At 47.6% G+C, this 15,677-nt stretch overlaps 1 protein-coding gene across 1 annotated transcript in view; it reads right to left on the bottom strand.

Annotated features, from left to right (window-relative positions):
- Positions 1-7,075: 7,075 nt before the first annotated feature.
- The window catches only part of HUNK (hormonally up-regulated Neu-associated kinase), a gene marked incomplete at both ends in the record, with an annotated part of 58,915 nt that continues 50,313 nt past the window's right edge, over positions 7,076-15,677 (bottom strand). The window contains 3 exons of the mRNA XM_084269604.1: positions 7,076-7,722; positions 10,040-10,220; positions 15,554-15,637. Coding sequence (XP_084125730.1) covers positions 7,076-7,722; positions 10,040-10,220; positions 15,554-15,637 — 912 coding nt within the window. The remainder of the gene's footprint in view (positions 7,723-10,039; positions 10,221-15,553; positions 15,638-15,677) is intronic.

The following is a 15,677-nucleotide window of genomic DNA, read 5'->3' as shown; positions in this document are numbered from 1 at the left end:
CATGGGGAGGGACACCCTCCACCAGGCCAGGTTGCCCAAAGCCCCATCCACCCTGTCTGGAACACTGCCACGAAGGGGGGGAGCCACCGCTTCCCTGAGCAGCCTGTCCAGTTCCTCACCATTTCAGCTGTAGGAAAAAGCAGAAGAGTCCCATTGGAGAGCTGCCCCAGTGGGCTCCTGCTGTCAGTCTGCTCTCCCAGGACATGTCTCCACCTTCCCCCTTGCCCTCAACTGGTTCCCAGAGCCGGCACCTGAAGGACTCAACCCAAAGGCCACCTTCTGCACTGACTGCCTGCTAACGGTGGCAGGATGGAGGCTTGTTCTCTTTCCCTTCTCTCCTCTTCCAAGGTGCTTGACAAAACATCAATACATGTTAAAATGTGGCTGCAACACCCACTACACCATCATTTTCATAAATAAAGGCTGGTTTTGTAACTTGCAATTTTGACACGTGTTTAAGTAACTAAATAAGAAGGTTTGCATTGTGCGTGGTTGTTAAGAAGGTAAGCCCTAAACACATCAGTAAAAAGCCTGAAGTTTTTATCAATAGCCCTAGGGTTCAAAGTAAAATGTAATTAATCCATAAACCATCACAAATTGGTGGCCTCTGCAGGGACTGGACAGCTAAGCACCAATTTAAGTTATTTTTCTCTTGGGATAGCTAACTCCCCCATTCAGCCATGCTGTGAAAATGGACTTTTCCACCCCTGTAAAATTGCTTTACACTAGTGTTTTACTTAATCACTCTTTGGAAAGTGATAATCAATAAATGTGAGAGAGGAACTTTTTCTGGGGGAGTTACAGCAAGTGCCTCGATTAAAATGTTAGGATCCCCCCAGTTTTACAGACGTTGCCTCTGGGAGTGGGGCTTCTGCTCTGTGTCACCTTCAAGGGTGGCTTCCCATTTTCCCCCTCCCAGATTGTGATGGTAGGACTTGGCAGAATGAGCTCCAAGGCCTTCAGGTGCTGCTTGGAGGCCTTCTTGCCAATGCTGCTGGGTGCCAATCACACGCAGCAAGATTATGTCAGAAACATGTCTCCTCCTTCAAAACATTCATCAGCTCCGTATTCCACCCCCAGCTTTCACTTAGCTATGGTGGTAGGGTGGCTCTGTCACCTGCCCCCCAAAATCCCTTGCTCCTGCAGTGCCAGAGTGTTCAGGGCAGGGTCTTTGAGGAAATTAGCTGCTAAAACAACCCAGCCTTCACTGAAAAATCTGCCCGCTGCTGTTTTTCAAAGACTTATGGTCTGGCTCGATGTGGGTGGCTCTCATGGGGATGGACAGACAGACCACTTCCTAGCACAAAGGCCACCCTCAGACACTTTGAAGGCTTTCTGGGCAAGGGTTTGTACTCAGGGAGCTGCTCAAAGACAGGAGTTGTGAGAATCTGTGACCCTGGCAATTGCAAATCCGTATTCCCTCCCTCCCCGACGCCCTGTCCTCGGAAGTGACAGAAGCATTTTAGCTGAAATAAAGCAGTGTTTTAAAAGTGGAACCTGACAACTGGCACCAAAACCCCCCCACCTAATTTCCTGAGGCTAATGCATCAACACGGTGAGTGTCAGGCCTACCTGATAGTCTGGCACATGGACCCATGCTTTGCTGCATGAGTGCCTGAGTCATTTCTGCTGTCAGATAAATGCTTCACACGCTGGGTATCCATATCCATTGGATACCCCCCCCCACCACAGTAACACTCAGGTCGATGTGGGGTGACAAAGGTATTTCCATCATGGGTCCCAGATCACTCTGTCCATCCATCCGTCAGTCTCACGAACAATGTCAGAGCCTTCATGGCTGCTTTCAACCAAAGGAGGTCTCTGAAATGAAAGTTTTCACAGATTTTATGGGTGTTAGTGAACCAGGTAGAGGAAACTCAGATCAGCTCAATGGGGTCCAAGTCCACACACGGGCAAGTTGGAGACAGATTGTCTGGGGCCAGGTGGAAATGGCAGGTAAATAAAACATTTCATCAAACAGCCATCCCTGCTCTGTAAGCACAAGACATCACTTCGGTTTCCTTCTGTGAGACAGAAAGATGGAAGCTATTTTGAAAGAAAGCCTCTGGTAGCTTTTCTTTTCCTCGGTTTAGATTGAGTCCATCTTTTCTGGCTGTAGGAGATAATATGAATTGGGGCATTTTTACATTTATAGGTAGCAGAGTGCTATTCATTCAAACATTAATGAATATATTTCTTTGTGATTTATATCTCAAAAATGGAGTACTCCTGGCACCTCACCCATCACCAGTCTTATATCTTCTCTCTCAGGCATTTCACTGCAGAGATGCTCAGGTGAACTCCAAATCCTACTCTAGGTTCTGCCCTGATGCTCTTCGTTTCTTAACAACAGCTAACTGCCTGTACCTCAGTAACAGAAGGCATCATATTACAGGCTGCTTTTGATATTAAGCATTGAAAAGATTCAACTTTTTTTTTTTTCCCACCTGTCTCCCTCTACAAACACCTGCAAGCCACTGCTGTGAAAGACAAAGGCAGGGCAAACATGTCCCAGGAAGCACATGCTGATGTACATGGCTTAGGAAGCCATGCTTGAGCAGCTCCCTTGATGGAAAACCTGCTGCAAGGAAGACACCACCCTCTGAGGGAGCATGTTTCTCTTGATGAGAAGTGATGACGTGAAGCTGAACCCTCTCTTGGTATTCCCCCAGGCTACTCCTGCTTGAAACCACCTCCGATGTGAACAAGTCACATAACCAGGGAGGTTGCTGAAAGCCCGTTGGAGTCACACCTCGTAATGAATGAGCCACACGGCTGCATTTCTGCACAGGAGTGATTTGTAGCACTCAGGCCACCGAGCTATGATAGCATGTTAATAGGAAAACCAGGCCCCAGCACTGTACCCAGTGGTTCTGTTATGCTCCAGGGAAGCTACGTGGAGGGGGAAACAAAAGAGAAAACTGACCACCAAGTACTAAAAGAGCAGGGAAGGGACAGGCAAACTCCAAATTACTGCACACGGCGATGGCACCCCTGAAATTCCTGCTTACTTCTTGATAAGCACAGCCTTTATGAGCTTGGGATGCTTCGAGCTGCAAATGTTTAAAGCTTAATTACAACCAACCAACCAAAGGGTCACCTTCCTCTTCCTCTTGAGTTGGAGCTTTTCTTCACACCAGCCATGGAGGGGTATACAACCCTAAAGCTCCCTTACCACAAGAAGTGTCCCGAGACACAGCAACACGCTGAGAGTTTACCCACAACCAGCCTCACACAATGCCCCTGATGCTGCCTGCCTGGTAGAAGTACAGCAAAACTCTACTGACCACAGAGGCTCTCTGCCTTCTCCTTTCTTTTCTTCCATGTGTTAGATACAGCCACGTTGCTGGCCTGAACAGATCTGCGCTGGGCTGTGTCTGGGGAGCGGCTGACAAACCATCTTACTGGTAAGCTGGAGACTTACAAGTCTCCTGCAAACCTGACCCAACCTTTTTGCAGCTACGTACTAAGGGATTTTGTTGCAAAGATCAAGTGATGTCAAGTGCAAGAGTACAAAGGTAACTAGTATTTACTTTTAGGATTTGTAAACGTGGATACTTGGGGATTTAAATATTTATCAACCCATTTACAGGACAAGCACAAAGACTGACAGCTTCAGCAACAGATGCCCGTATCTATTCTTCGTCTTGCTGAATAAATTTGAAACCTGTTTTTCCAGGCAGAAGAGCCTGAACAAAATCCCTTTATTGCTACACATCCGTTCAGTTTTGCAGACTATCTGACTTCCATCAGTTAGTCTGCAAAACCCTCTTGACGTGCTTCCCAGCTGCTCCATTGACACCACTGGGTCCTGCATGTAACCAGCACCTCAGAAAGGCCCCATCAAGCCATGGTGCTTCCATCTTGCATCCAGAGCTCAGTGGTGCTCTTCTCCCCAATGTGTAAGCCCGAAGTGTAAGGTGTACTTTCAGATCTACAAGCCAGGCTCATTACAGGCTCAGTGCCAAACCTACTGCAACCAGAAGGAGACCTCAGCTGATTTTTAGAGGTCTTCAGATCAGTTGTTGTAGGAAACAGGTTTGTGCAAAAGGTAGGAGGCAGAAGAAACAGTACCTACAAAGAACTGTGGGATCAACAACTACAGAAATGCTCCAGCTGAAGCTGCAAGGCTGATGGGCAGTTTGTTAAGCACAGCAAAGGCAGGACTAGCTGCTACCACGCAAAGGCAGTAACTCCAAGAGGTGCAAAAAGCTGATCAGCAAATGCTTTCTATGTCAGTCTACAAGCTGGGTTCTCCTCTGAACCCATCAATCCTATTCCCTCCCTTGTACCTGGATACAGTTATGTGTTGCTGAGGAGCAATTAATCCCCACCATTTTGGACCTCTGTTTTAAGGTGGGAAGAACTGGAGATACCTATCAGCCTCCACTGGTGACAAACAGAGCTTGGATAATGAGCAGGGTATACAGGAGAGCCAGCAGCCAGAGTCAAAGGGATAGTCTTGGATGGGTAAAGGTGAAGGTGGTGGCAATCTTTTTGTCACCCTACCGTCTTGGTGATTGGTTTTGGAGTTAGATAACCCTTGCTACACGGTGACCTGGCAAACAAACTCAGCAGTCCATTGCAATCTTGTTCCAAAAGTACATATATTTAATAATGATAACAAATACAATTCCTGCGCCCCCCCCACCCCGCCACCCCGGAATTTCCACTACTGTATTTCAGTCAGTCCCTTCTATGGTCACTGCAGTTTGACTGTACATAGCTACTGTCTAAGCTGGATACATGGTTATGTTTTAGCAGTGTAATACTCATATATTCTCTATAAATATAATAAAAGATTTAACATTTCTGTTTTCATTCTGATTATTACACATATTTACTGGGTTTTTCACAAAAAATACATGTCTCTTTCCTGCCTCCCCCAACCTTTTATTGGGTTCCAAATAAACCTGAGTTTGTAATTCAAGTCAGTATCTGCCATCTGTTCAGGTGCGCAAGGACGGCGCGTGCAAAAGCCGGGGCTCCAGTGGTGCCCCCCCGCTCGCTGGCTTTGCAGCGCACACATGGTCGTGGCGTGAAGGAAAAGAAAATGCTTTGATGTTTTTGAACAAAAGGAAGAGCTGAAATGGGCCCCGGGACGCACGGGTGCTCTGTACAAGCAGGAGAGGGCACTTTTCAGTCTGAAAATGAGGAATGTTGTTTCAGGGCTGTCTTTCTTACTCTGTTGGGATTTTTACGGGTATTGTTTTAGGGGTAGCTTAAGCAACCCGGAGATGGGTGTCCTCACTACGCTGAAGGCTACGTGTATGGGCTCCCCTGTTCAGAACCGATGGGTGGCTCCAGTGCCGAGGTGGAGGTCCCATCTGCAGGAATGAGACGGGTGCTCTGGGCATTCACACGCTGCTGGTTTTGCCAGCAAGTGTTCAAACTACTGAACAGCCCTGTTACCTGTTCTGTCAGTGTCTGGATTAACATCCACTCTTTCAGATTTTGGTGTAAGGCCTGTGCTCTGCTGAGAGGCAGGAACATCTGTGCAGTTATGGGGTCTGCTGGGGACCTTCTTCCCTGCCTCTGTTGGCCTTTCTCCCCACATCCCTCTGTTTCTCTGTTGTGAAACAGGAAGGGAAGCTGCTCAAATAGGGGGAACTCTCAGCATTGGCACAGACACCGAACCAATGGAGCCACAAAACCATTTGCAAAAATATCAATAATGTAGGGCTTGGGTTCCTACCGATGGTTTTGATGCAAAGTCCCCATCTTCCAGCAACAACCCCAGGAGGAAGATGACAGTGCCTCTGCTGCTTGGGTTTTGAAATGGCATGAGGTGGGTGGGTGGCAGCAGGACAAATGTGGGCCAGGGCTGCCCGCTCGGGAACCAGGCTGGAACAAGCTTTGTTGATGCGTCCTCTGCACACCAACGCACACGCAAGCGCGGTACAGACAAAAGAAAAGAGTAGTCTTTGGCTAAACCTTCTAATTTATAGGAAATGGTTTGAAGACAAAAACAGAACCAAAAAAATGTTGCCAACCTCTCAGATGTATCATTTACCTAGAAAGACAAGACCGGTATGCAGAACATGGTGCCTTTTAAGAAAGTTAATCTTCACCACTTGCAACAATACCAAATGTATGGTAACCGCTGCATTACCAATCTTGCAGTATTAAACGGCATCGGTACAGGTTCGTCTGCCCTTTATTAGTCTTTTTAATTCACTGCAGTCTCTAAGAAAAGCCTCCAGGTGTGTCCAGCGCTGCCGTGCTGCAGCGGGCTAACACAGCCCTGCGCGTAGCAGAGCCATGGATCCGGTACGGCTGCAAAAATCGGAGGTGACTGGATCGTCTAAACACAGTGTGGTGCAATCTGGATACAGTGTTTGAGGCATCTGCTTGGAGACCCATCACACGCAAGGAACAGGCCTCTGGCGCGGTGAATTGCCACGTGATGAAACTTATGATGCTGTTACTAGCTACTGTATGCAATTAACGGTAAAATCTGCTTTGACTCCCAATACTCCCCATTTCTTCTGAATGTTTAGATCACTCGTTTCTTTATTCAAGCTTCTACCAACTTCATCTTCTTGGCAGTGTTTGTTAGCAAGCTGACTTTGGGCATAGGATCTCGAGCTTTTCCCCTTGTCTAGCCACGTGAACAATGCCTGTGTGGCACAGGCATATAGAGCACGGGCAGTCTTACCACAAATCCTGGATGGGACCAGCATTCATGGCACCACGCAAATTACCTGAAGGAACCAAACTGTTAGTGCTCACTGCTCTTCCAACCAACCTTCCTGCAATACCGGATGAGAGCAGTGAAAACACATAAGCACGTAGCTCGCTCAAGATAGGTTTTACTGTGCAGTCAGATGCCAAACACAGGTATTTCTTAACAGCATAAGCAGAGCCCTTTTCTTTCCACTGTAGTATGTAGGACAACACCTGCCTTACAAGCAGACCTCTGATTTTCTATGTTGGTAGTGTATTATGCACTGTAACACACTTAGTATTACGTGTATTACGTAGTGACGGTAATGTGCCTGTGGCTTTCCCTTCTTGTTAAAAGTAAAAAAGGTTAGGTCCCAGAGAACAGCAGTGCAAATCCTGGGATTTCAGACTAACACGGGCCGCTGACAGCGTCTGCTGCATTGAAGGAAATCTGCGTGGGGCTCATCTGCTGCAGCTGAGGCATCCTTGCTTCCAGTGGCTTGTCGCTTACCGACTGCATCGTCTGGTTCCTCTTCCGCAGCATCTGTCCAATCCCCATCATGGGGAATCTGCCTCTGCTTTTAACGCAGTTAGGGCTGCCCAAGGGGTTGTTGGAAACCAGCTGAGTAGGGGACACCGCTTCTTCCTTCGCCGGATACGCTTTCTCTTCGTATGTGAAGGAGACTTGGGTGGGATGGACTGGGGATGTACTCCCTGGCTGAAAAAGCGGGGACAGTGTCCTTTCACTTGAGCTTTTGTAAGGGAAATTCATTGGCGAGCCTAAAATCCTGTACTGATGTGAGGGGGAAACCTGATCTATTTGGTCCTCTCTGTCAACCGACTCGAAGGAGTGCACAATATTCAGGATGAGAGGAGAGTCCTTTGCCCGGCCCCCGAGCCGGGCTGGCTCCTGCTGCGGAGACTCCTGCCTCTTGAGGAGCCGAGGGGTTCTGGGGGGTGGCTGCTGGACTTCGAGGTACTCCAGGGAGCTAGAAGTGACGCAGCCCGTCTTGGTCGCCAGGGGCTCGTGGTACGGGCTTACTCCACCGCCGGAGTCTGCAAAGCAATCAGAAAAGGCACCAGAAGAGCAGGTTGCATTTAACAGCACAGCCTTCTCTCTGCCTTGCCACAGGCAGCACCCGACATCACCTTTAACAAATTTTAGGAGAGTGACAAATGCGCCAGCTCAACTGAACGGTCTCAGGGATATACTCAGAGCCTAATTCCCTGACTCTTATTTGATACTTAGGTTGTTGTTTCATGGATAATTTATCTGTCCCTTTCCTCAAAGGCAGGAAAAGTGCTTAAACGGAGTAAGACAAGGACATGAAATGGAAAACCACAGATGTCTTCAGCTGCCTGTATTAATTACACGCTCTAAGGCCATGCCTGAGAAGTCTCACATTTCTCCTTTCTTAGCACAACTTAACTGGCTCTGCATACTGCATTCACTGACATACCTAGAGACACAGGGGACAACTGTGAGTTGATCACTAATGTCTTTCCTTGCATTTTGGAACAAAATCTGTTCTTGGTTTCACACATGTAAACATGGAGTAGCTGCACCGGCCAGGCTTGGGCTGTTGCAGTTGGAACAGATTTGCTGCACCAGCATCAGTGAGAATCTTCCCCCAGCAAGGACCAAATATAAATGGAACAAACTGCAGGATTTGGCCCAGTAAAACAAAACAGCTCGAGGAGGAGATCTGCTTGGTTCCTACAGGATGCTGGCACTCGCTTATGCCAAACCAGTCACGAGAAAACACGTTTTGCTGCCTTTAGGGAAAGCTGTCCAAGGAGCCTGCTTTGCTAGGTTCCCTCTAATCAAAAGAATAGGGGACCGGCAGTTAATCACTGTCCGTGAGTTCCCTCAGTCTCAAGCCATCTGAAAGGGGTATAAAGTAATTTAGGTCTGCCAGCGCTCAGGTCACAGCCACAGATCTCACATATATTTCTTTTGAAAGAGATGGTCCTGGCAGGGGTTCAGACCTGAATGGGTATATGGGATGAAATCACTTGCATTGAGACTTGCCAGGGGAAAGCAGACCAGGCTTAATCTGACAAGTTTATTTTCCAAAACTGGTCAAAATTATTTGACCACTTCATTTAAGAAGTGTCAAAACATGGTTTCCACAAGCAGAGAAACGCTTTAGCTGAGATCTCAATGATTTTCAGGTTTCAATTTCAAAAAGCAAGGAGGAAGCTAAAGAGGCAAAAAGTTAACTAGCTTTGCTTGCCCCTGTGCCTCCCTCCCAAAAAGAATGACAGATTCTTAACAAAACAAACATTTAAAGGTATTTTTTAAATTTCTTACAAAAAGTATGTCCTGTTTCTGACCAGCTCTGCAGACTACCACTACCTCGCGGTAGAGGTACCTGCGCTGCCAGACAAACACCATTTTCACTCTTTTCCAAGAAGAAAGCTTCAAATTATAACTTACCAAGTTGGGAAAAAGACCATAAAACCACCACAGGCCACCACTCTAAATAATCCCAACATGACAGACACCACAGTGTCATCACCATACTCCCTCCACTCTGCTCTGTAAGTTACCAGCCAGTTACTTTACTTTCCTGCCCCTCAATGTCTCCCATCCATGAATGCACTACTGACATGCTGTTTTCCCAACTGACTCCCCTTATCCTCCACTCCTTTCTCCTGTCTCCTTTCGTGAGCAGCTCTCACCCATCCCTCCCAGGCTGCCTCCTATCCTGTCTCTTCTGGCTGTCTTGTTTTTTCCTTTCCCCATTAATGCTTTACCCCCTCCTTTTGCTGCACGAAATTCTCTGGGGTTGGCAGTCCCACCTGTGTTTCCTCTTGGCTGCCTATTTCCCTTTCCTCCAACCGCCAGCTCCCACCCACTGCTTCCATTACTGGATGCCACCATTACTGGTGCTCTCCTCAGGGGGTCAGGGATTTCTCCCCATGCTGTCCTTCATCCCCATCTTAGCAAAATATGTTCCCCAGTGGGAAGAAGCATCTCTACTGGCTCCGGTTTGTCAGCGATCTGTGGTGGTGTTGATGCTTTCAAAGCACCAGTGTGAAGTGCAGACGATTTTCTGTAAGTATGTATAAACAAGGAAAGAAAGCTTTTTTAAAAAAAACCCCGTGGGAACTCTGTCAAGTAAAAAGAGAAGCAAAGGAGAGGATTCATGACTGCTGAACATTGTCATGGTTTCCTCAGGACGTTTCATTCAATGCCTGACTGTATTATCCAGTCCTCTTTCACATGCCACCTCCAGAGCCGACTGAATGCAAGCCCACGGCTGTTTACTAACGAACACACAACACACAAGCCACTCCCATCAATACTGCACGTGCCCACGCATGCCCATGCACACAGAGATGCACCACCGGTATTCCTCCCACTGACCTTTCTCTGGACCTCCAGCCTTGGTGACTTTCCGGTCCTTCAGCAGAGCCTTGGTGTTCTGTATCTGCGAGATAAGACAGGAAGAAGGCTGTCTATATGAAACTGGACTTTTCTCAGTTTTCTTTGGGAGCTGACGGTGAAGAATCTGCCCTTTCTTTTCTTGTTCTTTGAGTTTTTTGTCCTTTAAGTTGTAAAACAGACAAGAACAATTTGGTTTACTTAAGGGAAGTTTAAAGGGCCCCAGACTTATAACCACACCACTTACCAAAGCCGAATGAAAAACTATACATGTACAGGGAACTTATCCTGGCTACTCGAAATAACTGGATCTTCTGTGTCTCCTTTTCCTGCAATCTATTTGACATGATTTCATGGCTCCCATCTGCTCTGACACTCATGCAATGTGAAAGCTGGTTTTGGAAAACTGAAGGAAAAGGAAAACTTTCACCTTCAGAGGCTCTTTGTCCTTGCTCGTGGGAGCAAGTAGATGCAGGTTTGTGCTCCTTCGTACCTGAAATTTGCCTCCCCATTTCAGCACTGAAAAAAGCTCTTTGATTTCTCTTTACTGCACTTCCTCTGACATTTGCAAAGGTGAGCTGCAACACTTTAAAGAAGTTTAAACTCTTTTGACTCATCTTCTGTCCGATCAAAGATCCGGAGGAATACAGCCCTTGCTCTGCAACTGTGGGCTCCGTACGCTACGCGTGCGTCAGGCTGTGATGCCGGGGCTGCGCTTGGGAAGGAGCACGAGCCGAGTATTAAAGCCAACCACCCAGACCTGGTAGTGTTTTATAGCATCTCTGCAACTCTGCGAGATGTGGAGGGGGAGGAAATTACTGATGCAGTCCTTCACTGAGCCCTAACTCCTTTTTGTGATGGGGGAGGCAGCTGAAGGTGGGACTGCAAAGACATACATCCTAAACAATAGGTTTCATCTCCAGTGATGACAGAGGAAAACCAGAACCTGGGAGTGAGACTCTGAAGAGGAATCTGATTTCCAAAGCACTGTTTTACAGTGAAAATTCCTTGTATTGGGCATCAAACTTGTGGCCTGTATTTTGCCATCCTTCAAAGGCTTCAAGAATGTCTCACTCTTGTGGAACAAAGCTGTGTGGTTTGGTTCCAGACGTCAGTCTCAAAGAAGTGGGGCTTTTGTTTTGCCTGCTTTGGTGCTGATTCTTTAGAGAGACAACTATGTGACATTCTTTGTATGGTGATAATTCTCATTTAAGCAATGTTTTGCTGGGTCTTACTGAAAAGTTACTGCAACTGCAAGTTTTTTTCAAAATGTGGGAAAGTTCCTTCACCCAATTCCGTGCCGAGGCCCATATTCGGTCTGATAATTATGCACTGCCGAAGGGCCGGCTTTCTTGATGACTCTTGGAATTTCACTGACCTGAAGTCTGTCAAAACCCTCAAATGTGAGTTCATGTGCATACATGCGAGACAGGGAAATAAAGTTGTAGAAGGCAACTTGGGTTCTCTTGGGCCACTAAACAGCTCTGGAAACCTATGAAGACACCTAAGAGGAAAAGAAGGGGACAGCACCCATCTTCATGATTCCCAGCTCAGACAGAGTCCAGCTGCCCACACAGACGGTTGTCTGGGCACCACTGGCTCATTAATCTTTGAATTATCGGAAGTTCTGGAGTCGGAAGGAAGAGCTTCAGTGACTCGTGAACTACGGTCTTTAGTTTTATGACACAAGTCGTTAGGTGAATTAGGAGAGCGAGAACCAGAGACCGTGTGTCAGCTCCTCACTGCTCACCTTAGTCTTCCTTTGTGCACACATTTTTTGTCCTCAGCCTTCTCTCCACCCATCCCTTATCTCCTCCAATTTCTTTCCCTTTAGCTAGCTAAAGGTGGCTAGCCTTTCCACAGAAACAAACCAATACATTATGGAGTCATCATCACTTCTCTCGTGTGATACCTCTTTGCCCACCTGATGTCTTTCCCTTGCCTTCAGAAGCTGTAAAGGCCTCTGGCAACAAGCACTTATTTCTCCTTGCCTGGCCCATGCTTGGAATAACGCAACATCCGATGGGGCCCAAGTGCTTTCTTGGTGAGCACAGTCACCACGGATGACGGTGAAGTAGTAACAACAGCAATAACAGCAACAGCAATAATAGCAACAACAACAACAAAAGCGACAATGCTGTGTGAATAGCACCCAGTGACAACAGAGTCGGTGGGAGCTGTACAGTTAATTTTGAGCCCACCACACTGTTTTTCCTCGTAAGGCTCTGCAACTCTGCTGCCAAGTTCAGCAGAGACTGGGCTCTATAGGGTATCTTTTTTTAAGGGTGCTTGTGAGGATGAGACCAAGCGGTAACTATATTAAGCCGAAAGGAGCCGATCAGGATTGTTAGTGGCTTTCTGCTGTTTCGGATAGGTGAGGAAAGAATTTGCATGTCGGTTGCTGCAGCATCTGTCGGAACGCAGGACGCTTCAGCGCTGCAAGGTTTGTAGCCTAATGGTGCAAGAGCCAAGCTGCAGCTCCTCACCTGCCAAGCGCTCCTGACTTGGCCTTCACACTGCTGTGATGTCTTCTCAGTGGCATTAACGCAGTCACACAATTAAAGCCCCTCCCCCACTTCCCCCCTGCCCCAAAAATTCACATATATGGTGTAAGCAACGAATTCCTTTATCCCGGATCAACGCTGCAACTAGCCTTTTAAGTACTTTTAAAAATTCACTAAGACTGTTTTCTCTTAGGTGATGGCTATTGAAGGGGAAACAACCAAAATCCTCAACTCCCCAGGTGCCACATACTATTATATTTTAAAAGGAAAGGAAGGTTTCCTTCAGGGGAGCTACAAAGTTCGCTCTTCACTGTACTGAGTCCAGCTGCCGTGCAATGGCACGCCGCTGCACAATGCAGGAGTTGTGCCGGTATGTTATACTTGAATAGGTTTGCCATTACATCATCCTCTGCTATTTCCTGTCCTGACCTCGACCCGAAAACCTACTCTTAGTCCCAGCAATGGATTTGAAAGGAAGATAAAGGGTATTTGCCTTGGCCGTGTCTAAAATAGTGATAGGACGCAGACGTAAGTTCTTAAACACTGCAAATTCCCTGAGCCTGAGCCTGCTGGCTGCTCTGTGGGAGGCAGGTATCCCCAGCACTGGTCCCCTGCATCTGCTGCAGGGACTGCTCAGCACCTGAGGCCTCTCCAAGAGAAAGGGATGGAGAGACAAAGATGGGCTGCTGCTTCCCTCCCTCCTCCTCCCTGTGCTGCCCATCCACTCCAAGCACTAAAATGAAATCAGTGAAGTCAGCCTGCCAAGCAGCCTGATCATTAGCACCCACAGCACCTCCCACCACCCTCAGCCCTGGTGCACTGATCCCACCACTCCAGGTTAGGAAACCTAATGGAGAAGAGGGGCTGGGCATGACCACAGCTCGTTGACCCTCTGCCTGCCCCAGCAGCAAGGGGTGTCTCTGGCAGGCAGCACCCCCCACCCAAGACAGAGTCCTTATTTCACATCACTGGAGTCAGCTGCTGAAGCTGAAGCTGACCGGCTCTCTCCTTGCTATTCCCATGGCAACGCACAGCTATGCTCTCCATGCAGCGCCTGCCTAGGGACCAGTGCCTTCCAGTTTCCCGCTGGAAATGGGAGGTTATAAGGGGAATCTGATCTGCAGCCCAGGAACCTGCCTGAGCTTATCCCTACCAGAGTACCAGTGGCACCCACTGATCCCAGCAGCGTGTCCTAGATGCTACCAGGGCTGTGTTCCTGACCACATGAAGGTATTTTAGGACAGAAGCCTGCCACACAAGTGGCAGTAGCATCCCAGGGTCTGTAATCACCCACATGTGCTGCTTCAACTGTCTTGGTATGGTAAGGGCAACACAGTCCCCTTGCACAAATCCAGCTAACACAATATAAAACGTGCTTTACACGGCTATGCCCATGCAGAAAGAGAATATATTGTACTATTTTCCCAGTGGCTGCACTGTGATTGCATCAAGGTAACTATTTCAAGAAAGAAATGACACCCCCTCACCTTCTAAATAGCTACACTGGACTGACTCCTGAGTGCAGGAGAGGCTTTAGAGGGAGCCTTTATCCCTAAGCATGCCTACAAACCCAGCTGGGGTCATACAGTGGTGCTACTGTTAGTTTTCAATTATCCTTAGGGAAGTAAAGCCGGTTCCACTCTTGGAGCATGAAGATTTCAGGACCACCACCAAACCGGACTGTGCACTGGCTGTGTGCAGGTGCTCAGGTGTGCCCTGCTGCAGACCCCCCCCTGCATGGGGCAGGCATGCAGAAGCTGTCAGCCAACGCCCGGACGGCAGGCAGAGCACGGCCACAGCCCTCTGTCACTGCACAGAGGTGTGACACCAGGGGCTGGAGGAAAGCTGGCCCAGAGAGCATGGGGACGCACCACGCAGCACCTGCAGTGTTCACCTGCTGGTACCTGCCTGTGCTTCCAGGGGGAGGCTGCCCTGCAACAGCCTGAAGTAAGATGTGAAAGAGCGTTTTGATGTATTACACTCATTGAGTCTACCCACTGCTGATACATTTTAAGTAAGGTGGTATTCGATTTATGTAAGAGAAGAATGAGAAGTACTTTGCCCTGCTATTTCCATCTGGCTTGCAGTTCAACTTGTCTTGCAAGCAGTCTTTAAGATAAACAAAACCCGCCATGAGACAAATCTGCCCCTGCAATTAGATCATCAATCCGGCGCTGAAGAGCAGCTTTTGAAATAGGTAGCACTCTTCAAGAACACTGCTCTTTGTGTTGGTAGGTAAGACTTGCACAGCTCATGTTACTCTTGTAATTTTAGTGCATGGCAAAGAATCAGCCAGGGAGGAAAAAACCAGCTGTGAGAAGACTCCTGTTATCAGAGATGTGTTCTTTTCATACAAACCACCTTCTCTGTTTGCAGGCAAAAAGAACGGAGAGCGACAGTGTGACAGGTAACATGGTTAAAGCCTTTCTGGCCAAGGGAAGTCCCTCTCCATGCCGTGGGCTACTTCTGTATCACTTCTGCTAAGAAGCAAGAAATACTAGCCTGGGCAGAGTTTTGCACTACTGCTGTTTCGTCATTGCTGGTAGTCAAGACAGGGCTGGTCCAGGACACCAGGAACACCAAGTGACCAGGGAGGGTCACCCTGGCTGTCACTCAGCTCTCTGCCCGACACCACCAAGGTCTTGAGACTCAAGACAACACAACTGTGATCTCCTTACAACAATAGCAATGTGTATCCCAGAATGAAACTATGGAGCCCCCAAAGAAGTTTGCATCATTTTGCTAAACAGAGCATTTAAAGCTTTGATTTTCTTCATAAAAGCTAAAAGTCACTTTTACTTTTCTACCCTGTGGGGTTGATCTTTGTTCCTTCAAAAAAAAAAATTAAAAAATTGAGGGAATTATTTGTCCTGCACAGGAAAGACCACAGATCCTTTTTCTTCTCCACAGGTTCAGAAAACCCTCACAACTGCAAAGATGCTCAAATTCAGTCTGCTTTCAAAGTACCTTAACAAGCTTTAGCAAGCTTTACCTCATAGGAGTCTTTATTTGCCTTGTATTTCTCTATCTGGTATAGCTGGTTCTTGTGGCAAATACTGTCCTGGCCTTCGGACTTCTGTGGAGAGAGAAGCACAGAAGAATGAAGTATGTAAGAA

The sequence above is a fragment of the Gallinula chloropus genome (assembly GCF_964237585.1).
Source record: "Gallinula chloropus genome assembly, chromosome: 1".
Taxonomy (NCBI): Eukaryota; Metazoa; Chordata; class Aves; order Gruiformes; family Rallidae; genus Gallinula; species Gallinula chloropus.
The sequence above is the reverse complement of the archived record's forward strand: the minus strand, read 5'-3'. Positions and strand labels throughout refer to the sequence as shown.